Below are 13,262 nucleotides of genomic sequence, written 5' to 3'. Positions count from 1 at the left end.
ATTTTACTCTGTTTTGTTCTTAGAGTCAGTCCCCTGAACCATTAATATAGCTATTATTTTACTCTTCATCATGATGCGCTGTTCATATCGAAATCACAACTAACACAAGGAAAAATTAATCATGGCATATTGATGATTGTATTACCACCTTCAAATGTAAAAACTTGTCAGGACTTACCGGATCCTAGGGTCTTATATCCTTGCTTCTCACAGACATGACTGATTATTTCAATTTATTTTGATTAATGAAACATATATCATTTAAATGAGGAAAAATAATTGCCTATGTGTTAACCTATCCTGATACATTAGGCTCAGAAATAGTGAACCCAGAGACAGTTCTCCTTGGAAAACATCTCTGAAGGCATGTCATTTCAAACAGTTTTCTCTATATCTATCCTTATATCCATAGGCAACTTCAGTTGTTAAGTCTCCAAAAATGACATCATTTTATAGCACTTTTACAAAATACCACACCTGCAGATACTGCTATGTATTTACCACCTGATAAATCCACACAACTCAACATTTTTCGTGGGCAAAAAAGATAAATATTTATTGAGAACAAATCTGAACATCTGTTTTACATTCTAAGCCACAAGAAAACAGCAAAACTGCAAGAGAAGACAAACACTGAAAAAAGCAGCTTACTGTCTTTCGCTTTAACTTGATAACACTTAGTTGACCCAGGCCCTCTCCCTTGGCCTGTTTCCCCAAGAACATTTTCCAGTTTACAGCTCACTCCTGCTTCTGGGTTAAAACCACCTTTCTTCTGAGCGGCAGAGATCAAGGGTTTCAGATGAGCTCTCTCTCTAACTTCTCTGGGGTTTCTAGTAGATGAGGCAGAGGTGTAAATGTAAAAGTCTGGCAAGGTTCTTTCCTGAGGGGAACCATTTTTCACTGCTGACACTGACAGTGGAACATTTAAGATGTGGTACTCACTCCAAGGACTGATGCATGCATTCAGCCTGCAGTGTGTTCACTGGTCCTTTCCCTAGGTCCCTTACTATGGAGTAGGAAGAAAAGCTTCTCTTTCTGCTCTTTCGGGGGACTGTGTCTCAGCTTCATGCAGGGACCATACCCCTGGAGAGAGACTTCCTTGGACCGCCATTGTCAAGGAGACTGTTGTGAAGTATGAGAGGTAGTGGGATGAGCACCAGCCATGGGGGTAGACTCTACTGAGGACAGTCTGAGGTACCACACTTCTGTGTACTTTAGCCCAGGCACTTAACTTTGGATTCATTTCATCTGCTGGAAAACCAAGGGGTTAATTTAAAACATCCTTCAGGGAAGCAGAATTGAGAGGATCACTGTAAGTTTGAAGCCAGCCTGGTCCAGGAATGCTGCCAGTACCAAACCAGTCAGGGCTACACAGTGAGACCCTGTCTCAAATCAATACACAAAACAAAAGCAAGCACCCCCAAAGAAAATCCAACAAAAACGACCTCTTGGTTCTTTCCCAGAAGGACTTCATAGGCTCCACACTCCTACAGAAATATGGCTTCTGAGCCACAAGGTACTGTCACAAAGGAGATAGGTTTAAATGCTATGAGAGGCCCTTGGACACCTTTCAGAGCTTATTTGGATTACACACTTCCAGCAACACGGTTTTCACAAATTTTCATATCACATAGAAGCAGCAAAAGAAAAGATCCCAGCGGAGAGCTGCACAAGGTAGGCACTCTAGACAGCGCTAGTCAACTACATTTTTGATTCAATAAACACTTGGTTGAATGCCTATCGCGCATTGGGCCCTGTACCCAGGGCTGAGGCATAAAACTGAGCAAGGCAGCCCGAAGGGCAAAAATACTGTAATGAGACATAGATGAGGAGGGAGTTAGTAAATATTACAGAGGCAGACAGGGTGTTGACGAAAGTACCAAAACTAATGTAAAACGGAAGATAAAAGGTACGTTTGTGGGGCGAGGGGCAGGCAACATATCTCCACACTACAGTTCTGAATAGTCCTCTTTAAACAGGCTGAAAGGGAACACACGTGGTTTTAAAAAGGCATAGAGAGAATGTCTCTGTTATGTTTTAGAAACATCTCCTTCCAAAAACAGAAAAATGGTCTTAAAGAAAAAAAAAATGTTTTGGCACTTAAGAAGGGTAAGCTGGCTGTGTGTTCAACCTGGCAGGCAGAAGCGCATGGAATTGTGAGCTGCTTTGGGACACTGGGCAAACATGTGTCCTCCCTTGCCACAGAGGTTGCACATGATGACCTTCCTGCAGTAAGGGCTCTTGTGCCCCTCCTCCCCACACCTGTAACACCTGTCCTGATTGCAGGTGTTGCTCATGTGGGTTCGGGAACCACATTTGAAGCATGTCTTGGGCTGCCCCTTGTACCAACTGTAGCCCCTCTCTGTTCCCAAGAAGAAGGAGCCAGGCAGGTGGCTCAGTCCGCCCTCCCCCTGGCGCAGCTCGATCTCGCACTTGTACTCCCCAGTCCAGATCCCAAACCTGTCAGTCACTTTCATTGGCAAGGCCAGCACATCACAGTGGCGCTTGAGCCAGGTCACAATATCCCCAACATCCACAGTCTCATTCCGGAACAGGATGAAGAGGGTCTTCAAGCCGGACTTGCTCTGCCCCAACACCACAAAGTTCTCCCAGCAGTCATCCAGCTCCCGCTTTTCCTCATAGCTGCGGAGAAACAGGGCAAGCTTGTCTTCAGATCTGAAGCTCACGTGGAACTCGCGGCTGCCAGGGATCTGGATGACAGCATAGATGTCCCCAGGATCCATGCCGATGGAGCGCATGATGAGCGCGCCCACCACGAAATCCCGGGTCGGACAGGCACTCTCTTCTCCCTGGAAACAGATGCGCACAAGGAAGCGGCCCTTACCAGGACTGGCAGCTGGAGGCTCATCCTGCAGCAGTCTCTCTGCAGTGGCCTCTTTGGTCGCGCTAGGCCTGGCAGGGGATGCCATGACCGCCGCCACCACTGCCACCTCGGCCATCTTCCTCTGATTCGCGTCGCCAGCTCCCTTCATCCTGCAAGCTTCTGCCGCGTAGCCCGCAGGGTCTCTACTGCAGCCCCTTGGGTCTCCGCGGCCAGCAGGTGGGAAGTTGCCGGGGTTCGGAGCGGCCAGGCCCGCGGGGCTGCCCAGCCTGCCACCCGCACCTCTGCCCCTTTCTTCTCCCCGCCACTGCTCACGGAAGTCGTGCTTCTTCTCCGCCAGGTTCTTTACTACCTGCGCCCAGCCCATCTTCTCTCCTGTGCCCTGGGCTTCCTCAGGCTGGGCCATAGGCTGCGGGGGGAGCGGCATCTGCAGAAGGCCCCGCTGCAGATCCTCCGCTGCTCTGCCACCTGTCGCCATCTTGCCTCTTGTCAAATGAAAATCTGGAGGTTTTTTTGTTGTTATTTTTTTTTTGGTTTTTCGGTTTTTTTTGTTTTTTGTTTTAAAGTAATTTTTACATTGTTATGTTCTCAGAAACAGTCCCCTGAACCATTAATTTAGTTATTATTTTATTCATCATCATCATGATGTTCTGTTCATATCAAAATCATATCTAACACAACAGAAAACATCAAATCAGACTTAATTGAACTACCACATTCAAATATAAAGCTTATCAGGACTTAGAATATCCTAGGGCATTATATCCTTGTTCCCCTCAGACATGACTGAATATTTAATTTTTTTATTAAAAGAATCATATATCATTTAAATGAGGAAAAATAATCCCCAATTAGTAATCTGGTCTGATACATAAAGGCTAAGAATTTGTTAACCTAGAGGCACTCCTTCTTTGGCAACTTCTCTGAAGGCATGTCATTTCGAACAGTTTTCTATATATCCTTATACCCATAGGCAAATTAATTTTAACTCTCCAAAAAGACATCATTTTACTGCATTAGTACAAAATTCCAAACCTGCATAAACTGCTATGTACTTACAATGTCATGTGTACAGCCACCAGATAAATCCACACAACTCAACATACTCTCTGGGCAAAGAAAGTATGGTACTCAGTGTTTAAGATACAATTCATGATCCTAAGGAACAGGATTCCTCCTGTGGAAAAATTGTCTCCTAAGAAGGATGCCAAATTTCAAAGCCCAATGTTTAGAGAATATGAACACCAACCAAAAATATAATCCAAAGTAAAGAAACAGTCACACAAGGGTAACAGCATGAAAACACATATCTGCATGCTAGTGTGTAGTGGAAATTCTCTAGGCTTGACACACTAAGGAGAAAAGATGGATGCTAAGATAGATAGACACAGGTTATTTAACAATGACATTGTGAGGCCTTTCAATTCCAAAGGTCAAAAATAAAAATATTCATTAATTATCACCATATTCTCTACATGCACCATTTAATTCTGACTATATTTGTGTATGTGTGAAAAAATAAATTCTCTAAGAAGTAGTATTTCTTTTGGAATATCCTAGAGCAGACATGGTGCTGCAGGAGGAAAAATAAAGAAGAGTAGAATTATATAAATACAGTAGACAAGTGAGAAATGCTCATCTACATCAAAGATGCATACACATGTACGCATATGTAATTTTATACATACATATATACCTCTAAATATGTGTCAGAAGCACGCACATCTACATACATGTAGAAAAACTTTTGTACATATATGAAAGTAATTATATGATTCAAAACGTATTTTGGAAATATTGTGAAATATGCACATTTTTGACCATGAAGGGGAATCAGAGTTTTCTCTCAGGTGTCAATAAGGAGTTATTTGGTTATCTTTCTGTCCGGGTGAGCTCCCATAGATTCATAAACCATTTCCAAACCAGGATTACACCTCCTAAAATGATGGTGATAAGCTATTAGTGAAGATCCTACATACTTCTGTTATGACAGAACAGATAACCACATGGTACCTCTTTGAAGCTTCACTGTGTATGAGTACTTCTGAGGTGACTGGAAACTACTCTGCATATAACTCTCTCAAGAACAAAATGTATCATATTCATAAGCTACATGCCAAAAACAGCTCTTGTAGAGTATTCCTCTAATTTTTTCTACTTTTGCTAAGGAGACCTTTAAAATAGGATTAATCAATAACATACAAGGATTGCAATTTATTCCATGAGGTGAATAAATGCCCTACATTCAATAAAGGACAAAGTACCTGAGACTAGAATTGTCAGAGAAGTATAAAAACAATTAATCTAATTCCACTGGAGTCAAAATAATTTAAAGTAAGTCCTGAAGACATAGTGATAAACTGATAGATCTGTTATCGCTAGACACTCACATGAGATGTTTCTTTTCATATTAATTGGGAATTAAAACAATGATATGTAGGGTTCTCTTTCTATAGACACTTAGAGATTTGGATTTTAATGTTCTGATGTTTAATGCCTTTTTCACATGCCTAATCTTAAGCCTCATGTATCTGTGTTGAAAAGGACCAGAAAGATTCTAGCCTATTTGGAGCTGTGGGAACATTCCATAAAGACAAAGTTTTCTAGTCTCATCTTTCCTATCCGTCATAGAAACTCAGAATGGGAGATATCAGACACAAGATGGGCCGTTCACAGGTATAAAACATATGAAAATACCAGAAACAAGAAGTAAGAAATCTGGGCTCTTACTTACTCTCAAGGGAATCATGTAATACCTAACTGTCATTAGAAATAAATAATTGATTTTCAACAAAGTTCATGCCTTATCAGTTATCATAGATAAGAATGGGCTCAACAGGGAAAAAAAAAGGTCCAAATTTTCTATGTGTCAAAAGGAACTGACAATGCCCACCAACATTTGAAAGTTGTGCCTCTGAGACCCTAAATGGCAAAAATATTTTGACAAGTAAATTTCATTTCAATTAAATTCTTTATTGTCCACCCAGAGGCTCTAGTGACAGAAAGGTTAGTGTAAGAAACAGTTACTGCTTGATACTTTCAGTGACTCTAGGTAACTGTATATAAGTGACAATACCATAGCTATTCCCACATTATATTTCCCTAGGATAGGAAAGAGCAGGACTCTCTCTTTCTGTGCCAGTTTGTAAAGCCTGAATTGGATTATCTCCCTTGCTTATAGTGCAGCACATTTACACTGAGACTGGGATGTCACATCTTTAAAGAGAAGCTGTAGCTTCAGAAGCAGGATCCCACTTGCTGCACAGGTGACAGGAGCAGGGAACTCAGAGCTGTGCTCCTGGGAATCAAACAATCCTGACTTTGCTAAACTGCATGGGCTCTGTCTCCTGTAGATGTCAGGAGCAGTCTGCCTTTTCTGGGCCAATATAGAGTTGGGCTTTGGTTATACCCAGAATCAACTGTGTCCTGAAGTATAGCCAGAGCCTGATAGGCAAGAATCCGCCCCAGGGACACATTTATTAGCACGCCTTGCCTCTGATTGAAGGACTGTCTGCATTCAAATTTAGCCCATAATAAGAATCAATAAGGACAATCATCTCAGTTCCAGGAAAGGAGGCAAATCCTGTGGTTACCTTGGAGATCTCCATCAGAAATGCTGTTTCATTTTTCCCTCCCACCTAATTGTATGTGTGCTGCCACTGAAGCATCAAAATTGAAAGTCCGTGAGAGCATGAGAGAAAAATATTCAATTTACTCTGGGCTATTTATCCATTTAGAAACACAAACAAAGACAAAAACAAAACAAAACAAAACAAAACAAAAAACAGCCCATGCCAACTAGGAGTTAATCATGTATGCGTTGCTTGGGCCAAATTTCTGGCTACATACAGTAAAACCTTCCTTTCTGCGTGCTGCTGGCTGATGGTGATTCTGTGCTGTGGACTGCAGCTTTCTGGTGACATTTTCTGATATGTCATGTCATTTCATCTACTGCAATGATAGATTCTTGAATTATACCACTCCAATATACATATATATACATATATGTATATATATATATTGTATATATATGTGTATATATTGTATATATATATACACAAGAATGACCGAAATAAGATGCTACTCTTTTTTTTTTTGAAATTTTGTTGAAAATTTCAAGCTTTTTCTTATCTTTCCAATGCCTTCTTTTTTTAAAAAAAAATTTTTATTTTGCAATATAATTCAGTTCTACATATCAGCCACAGATTCCCTTCTTCTCCCCCCTCCCGCCCCCCTCACCTTCCCCCCAGCCCGCCCCCCATTCCAATCTCCTCCAGGGCAAAGCCTTCCCCACAGACTGAGATCAACCTGGTGGAATCAGTCCAGGTAGGTCCAGTCCCCTCCTCCCAGGCCGAGCCAAGGGACCCTGCATAGGCCCCAGGTTTCAAACAGTCGACTCATGCAATGAGCACAGGACCCGGTGCCACTGCCTGGATGCCTCCCAAACAGATCAGGCCAATCAACTGTCTCACCCACTCAGAGGGCCTGATCCAGTTGGTGACCCCTCAGCCATTGGTTCATATTTCATGTGTTTCTGTTTGTTTGGCTATTTGTCTCTGTGCTTAATCCGACCTTGGTCTCAACAATTCTCACTCATATAAACCCTCCTCATTCTCGTTAATTGGACTCCCAGAGATCCACCCAGGGCCTAGTCATGGATCTCTGCATCCAGATCCCTCAGTAGTTGGATGAGGTTTCTAGCACGACAATTAGGGTGTTTGGCCATCCCATCACCAGAGTAGGTCAGTTCGGACTGTCTCTCGACCATTGCTAGCAGTCTGTTGTGGGGGTATCTTTGTGGATTTCTGTGGGCCTCTCTAGCACTTTGTTTCTTCCTATTCTCATGTGGTCTTCATTTACCATGGTCTCCTATTCCTTGTTCTCCCTCTCTGTTGTTGATCCAGCTGGGATCTCCCACTCACCCAAGCTCTCTTTCCCTCGACCCTCGCCCTTCACTACCCCCACTCATGTCCAGGCTGTTCATGTAGATCTCATTCCATTTCTCTGTCATTGGGCGATCCCTGTGTCTTTCTTGGGGTCCTGTTTTCCAGGTAGCCTGCCTGGTGATGTGAGTAGCAGTCCAGTCATCCTTGTTCCACATCTAGTATTAGTATATATATTGTGTATATATACTAATATATATATATATATACACACACAAGAATGACCGAAATAAGATGCTACTCTTGTAAATAGTAATTGTACATTTAGCTATACCCTGAACATTGGCAGTTTGGATATGGTATCTTACTGTGTTCTAATGACTTTGTAATATTTTGAGGTTTTTGTATTATAGTGTATTATTCATAACACTTGTGTACTTCCTACAGTTTCTGCTTTGTATGTACGCATTTATGTGTGTCTCAACATATGTTTGCTTGCATATGGCATTTATTTTGGATTCAAAGTTCCATGAATACTTACAAAATGCTTTGCTCAATAGTCACATACAAATTTAGGTATTTTGAAAAAATTCAAAAATCCACTGCATTTTCCCTAGTAGAACTGTTTAATCATCATCACTACTCTGTCCTTAGTTCATACAGTTACTCTCTTTTGCATGACATCTGCGTTTAGGGAAAGCCCCTTTGTTGTCTTTTCTGTGGGGCCATCGATTAGAATATGAACAGACACTGAGGGCTAGCAAACATGCGAAATTCTAACTTTCCCTCTTCATCAGCTCACTAAATATTATAGGCTACTCTGACAAGAGTTGTTTGATGATCCTTCCTCAGTATGTAGTAGAACATCGGTTTGCTTAATAGTGAAACCATTATGTAAACAAATTCAGCTGATACAAGGGTTCTAATAGATCCATCAAATATTAGTTGCATGCACAGGTGTATTAGCAATGTCAGATTGACATAGTATTTCACACAAGTCCAGAATTTGCCAAATGTGTTAACCAAGCTGGCCAGTAAAACTCATGAGATTACTCACACTACATATGCCTTGTGTCCTGTGATTGGATGGTGATGCCTGTATGCCTGATTTTTCATATATGTATTCTGGAATTAGAACCCAGATAATCATATTTCCAAGCAGCCAGTTTGCTGATGGAGCCTTCTACTAGGCTTTGCTTATTAGAAACAAATAAGCCTAAAAGAACATAAGGGATTTTTTTAAGAGATCACACAGATATCCTCTAATGTCAGCAACTACTTGACATCTTTTCTTATCTATGAATTGCTCTCACATGCCCTATGTTGTTCCTGTTAGAAAATTGGAACATGAGGAGGATACAAGTGCAGGAAAATGTGTATATATGCTAAGAAATACTTTCTTCTGTACTTGGTGATCCTATTGCACAATGAAATCACTGAAAAAGTTCATAGGAACAACACAAAATAAAGTTAAAATTTCTATCAAGTAAGCAGTGGTTATATGGAACCAATATTACATGTTTAGTAATATTCCCAGTGAATGCATGGGGAGAAATCAGAGTTAGCAGTCTTTGGAGTACAGGTTTTACAATGCCAATGTCCCAATAAAAGATCAAACACTTTTGTGAATTTGAGAAGCACTAATTTGACTTACTGTGTTTAAAATTAAATGAGTAGACAAATAAATGTGAGCTTAAATTCAAGTGAGTAATCTGGATGATATCTTCATGATTGATTGCCATGGGGCAGAAGATATAAACTTATGGAAGACTTCTGCCCTAACATATGTGAGGCAAAAAACATTTGGTGAGGATGGTAGATGTTGACCTTTTTATGATGTACATACTATCTGTTCTGTTTTCCTAGACTCTAGATTTTAGGGGACCCTGACTAATATACAAAGAAACGTCATGGAATTTAGAAGGCAATCTTCCAAACCTACTAGTGAAATCATAACATATGCTAATCTTGTTTCATCTAGTTTCATCATTTTAGTAGATTGAGTAAAAGTATAAAAACAAGATATAGTAACCCTATAATCTCTTTAATGGAAAAAGCAATATGCCATGTTGATATGCTTTCAAATGTGAATTCCATAATCTCAATCATAACCTATACATTAAGGCAGATGCAGATCATAGTTAATCCTGTGTTCGAAAGTTAAGCATTCACCTGGAGAGATTCCATTTCCACATTCATTTGTTTGTTCTTCGGTTTCTATGTCAAAGAATTCAGGATGAATTCACTACTTAATAAATTAAATATTTAAGGGATAATTACAGATATTTTTAGTGTAGGCATAAATATAAAATAATATTACCAAAATAATTCCAAGTAAAATTTAATCATAAAATTTGTCAAGGAAGAGGTACAATAATTTATGTATCCATAAGCATATAATTAAAATATTAGACCATAAATTGAATCTGTTTGAAAAATTAATGACCAGGATTTGAGCAAAACTGTACTCTAACGTCTCGTGTAGTTTACAAGATTATTTACACCAGGGTAAAGGCACTGCTAATCTACACAAAATAATTAACTACATTTCAATCAATAATTTGATGTCAATAAATTATTATGGAGACCAACATGGGATCAGCTGACATGGACTTATATCCTCCAGACCCATGTTCACACATGTGCAAAAAATCTCCACGGTGTACACAACTACAGACATATGGTAACATAGTGATTCTCATCTCAAAAAATAAACTACAAGAAATAAATTAAAAAGAATGAAGAGAGAGGTGAAGTCCTTAGTGAATGTGTTTGTTTATTATCTCGAGGATGGTGTCAAGGAACCCAATACCTCACACCAAAGCGTTCTGTAAGGAACTCACCAGGTATAGGTCATTGAGATGCAGATGACTTACACTGTTAGAAGACTCTGTGTTGGGGATGTATGTAGAACATCATCAACAACAAGAAGCAAAAGAAAAAAAAACATAACATGCAAAATGACAACACAATCAATGGAACAACATAGTGTTATGGAATGTTGTCTTAAAGTTTGTTACTTTTATTTATGTTACATTTGTTTAACTCTGTGAAGCTGTGTTATTGTGCATGTGTAAAATACGTGATGGTGAAATAAAGACCTGGCCAATAACAAGGCAGGAGAAAGGATAGCCTGGGCTGGCAGGCAGAATATATATAGAAGGAAAAAACTGGAGAGAGGGGATAAAAGATCTAGGAGCCAAGAAATAGTAAGACACCATGGGCCAGCCACCCAGCTACAAAGCAAGTCATAGAGTAAGAATAAGATTTATAGAATTAAGAGAATTGGAAATACCTAGAGGCAAAAGTTAGACATAATACGTTAAGGAAAGCTGGCTAGAAAAAAGAGCAAAGCTAAGGCCAGGTATCTGCAATTAAAAAAAAAAGCTTCATGTGTGATTCATTTGGGAGCAGGTTGGCAAGAACTCTGAAAGAGCCCACCCAAAAAAAATCAACAAAAACAACATAGTTTTATATCACATAAATGTATAGCATCTTTTTATAGAATATGAAAAATATCACTGCAAAACTGGCAGAGAATTTTCCTAAATAATCAGCAAATTCCAAAAAATAGATACATCTACAAATGAGATATGTTGCTCTACAACAAATAAAAATATTTTAATATTTTCATTCTTAGTGAATATAATTGTAAACACCCTGAGACATGATACATAAATGTAGCAGATGGAAGATAAAGGATATAGGTCATTGTACAGTACTAGAGAATGTGGGCCTAAAGGATGAAGACTAAAGGCTAGCAAGTTGTAGGACACCTTGACTTTTGAAAAAAAAAATGACATGGTGAGGGAATATAAACTAAAGTTTGAATGAATGAAGGAACTAATGTGTTCATGATGAAAAGAAACTATTATATGATACTCCTTAACCATTTATGTATGTTCACATAAATAAGCATGAACCCAAATAGTTTCATCTGACTAAACCCCTACTTGTGCTGAATGGGAACTTTGTTTTGAGAAAAAAAAGAAAGCAAGATACAAATTCATGCAAGACAAGTATCCCAGATGATCCAGCTTCACAGAATGCCTGTTGCATTTCCCCAAAAAATCTGCATTCAAGACGACTTCAAAGCTGCTAGCTGAAATGTCCCAGCTTCTCAGACTACTCTAGCCAAGACTTCAGTTAAGTCCTAGACAATCCTCTCACACAGAGACTGGACAACAAATGATATAGTAGCTCTCCCAGGACCTGATCATTATCCGAGTTTAATCAGGGTCCCCTAAACATGGAGTCACCATACAAGCAGAATCTAATTTTAAAAACATGATGCCCACATACCTGACAGGTAATATGGGTAGGTTTTGGTGGCTATGTGTATTATGGATTTTTTTTTGTTGGTTTGGTGTTGTTTGCAAGTGTTTATTGTTCATGGTCAGGGAGCAACCTAAGAAAAGGATGATAGATTTAGGAATCTCTTTCTGAAGATAGTGGGGGGAGCACTTATGAATGATAAGATAAAAGTTTAGATTATTACGTCTACCTTTAAACTAATAAGGATGTATTTTTCTCAAATATTTTATATTGGAATGGATTTTTGTTTCATAATAACTTAAGGTTATTTTTCTTACAACATATTGTATGTACGTTTCTGCCCTTTTTTAAAATATTGAAACTAGGCAGCACATTTAGAAATGTAACATAAATTCTAGACCTTGAAAGGTACTATTATAAACTGCTCAGGAAAACTAAAATGTAGGTTACTAGTTAGCCACCTCTTACACTCAAACTTGTAGTCATGTAAGGTATGTTTTCAAGGTTAAACAGAGATGTATTTTTACATAGATAGTTTGTCTATAAATACATGAGAGATCTACAGAATATGACATTTAAGATATTTTAATAAAAGAAGGCTTTTCAGGACAGTGAGAGATGCCTGTTCATAAAAGTACCAATCGACAACAGAGAAGCTGATGGGCATCAATGAACCACCAAATCAAGGCTTCTTTCAATATGACAAAGGTAGCCACTGGGAAAGAAACTCCTTTTGCTACGACTGTGGACAGAATGCTGTCCAAATTAGACACAATGGTCACAAGCCAAGTCTACTGCTGAACTTTGTCAAGATGAAGTAGTGCAGTCTTGCAAAATTTCTGCCTCACAGGAAAGTCGGTCAGATATTCTGGGCCTGTAAGCTAAAGACAGATTCTTTAATGTTTCAGAGGAAACTTGGGTAACTGTGCAAGCAGTCAGCTGACTCTGATTTCTGTAGTTGTGGAAATTGCTTGTTCTGCCCTTCCCATTTACTGAGGTAATATTCTAACCATCTTGGGTCTCTATACAGTTTGAAGACTAGAGAGGTATAAAAATGTTAAGATGTTTAAGTAAGAAAATATTTTAATGTCTAAAAAGAGATTTCTAGGTTGGTAATATAAGCTATTATAGAAAATGATTTAGGAACATAACCTTAGACTTGCCAAGGTAGGATCCGTATTAGATTACATTCCCTATAGTTGTCAAATACAGAACAACTAGATATTGTGTGGGTAATGCTTCCTGGATAATTGTTCTAATTA

General features: G+C 39.2%; 1 protein-coding gene across 1 annotated transcript; it reads right to left on the bottom strand.

Annotated features, from left to right (window-relative positions):
* Nucleotides 1-542: 542 nt before the first annotated feature.
* LOC131902325 (zinc finger CCHC domain-containing protein 3-like) lies at nt 543-3,328 on the bottom strand. Its single transcript, XM_059253330.1, has one exon. The coding sequence runs from the start codon at nt 3,318-3,320 to the stop codon at nt 2,127-2,129; it is 1,194 nt and encodes a 397-aa protein (XP_059109313.1). The 5' UTR covers nt 3,321-3,328; the 3' UTR covers nt 543-2,126.
* Between the last annotated feature and the right edge of the window lie 9,934 nt (nt 3,329-13,262).

The sequence above is a fragment of the Peromyscus eremicus genome, chromosome 1 (genome assembly GCF_949786415.1).
Source record: "Peromyscus eremicus chromosome 1, PerEre_H2_v1, whole genome shotgun sequence".
In the NCBI taxonomy this organism is placed as follows: domain Eukaryota; kingdom Metazoa; phylum Chordata; class Mammalia; order Rodentia; family Cricetidae; genus Peromyscus; species Peromyscus eremicus.
The sequence above is the reverse complement of the archived record's forward strand: the minus strand, read 5'-3'. Positions and strand labels throughout refer to the sequence as shown.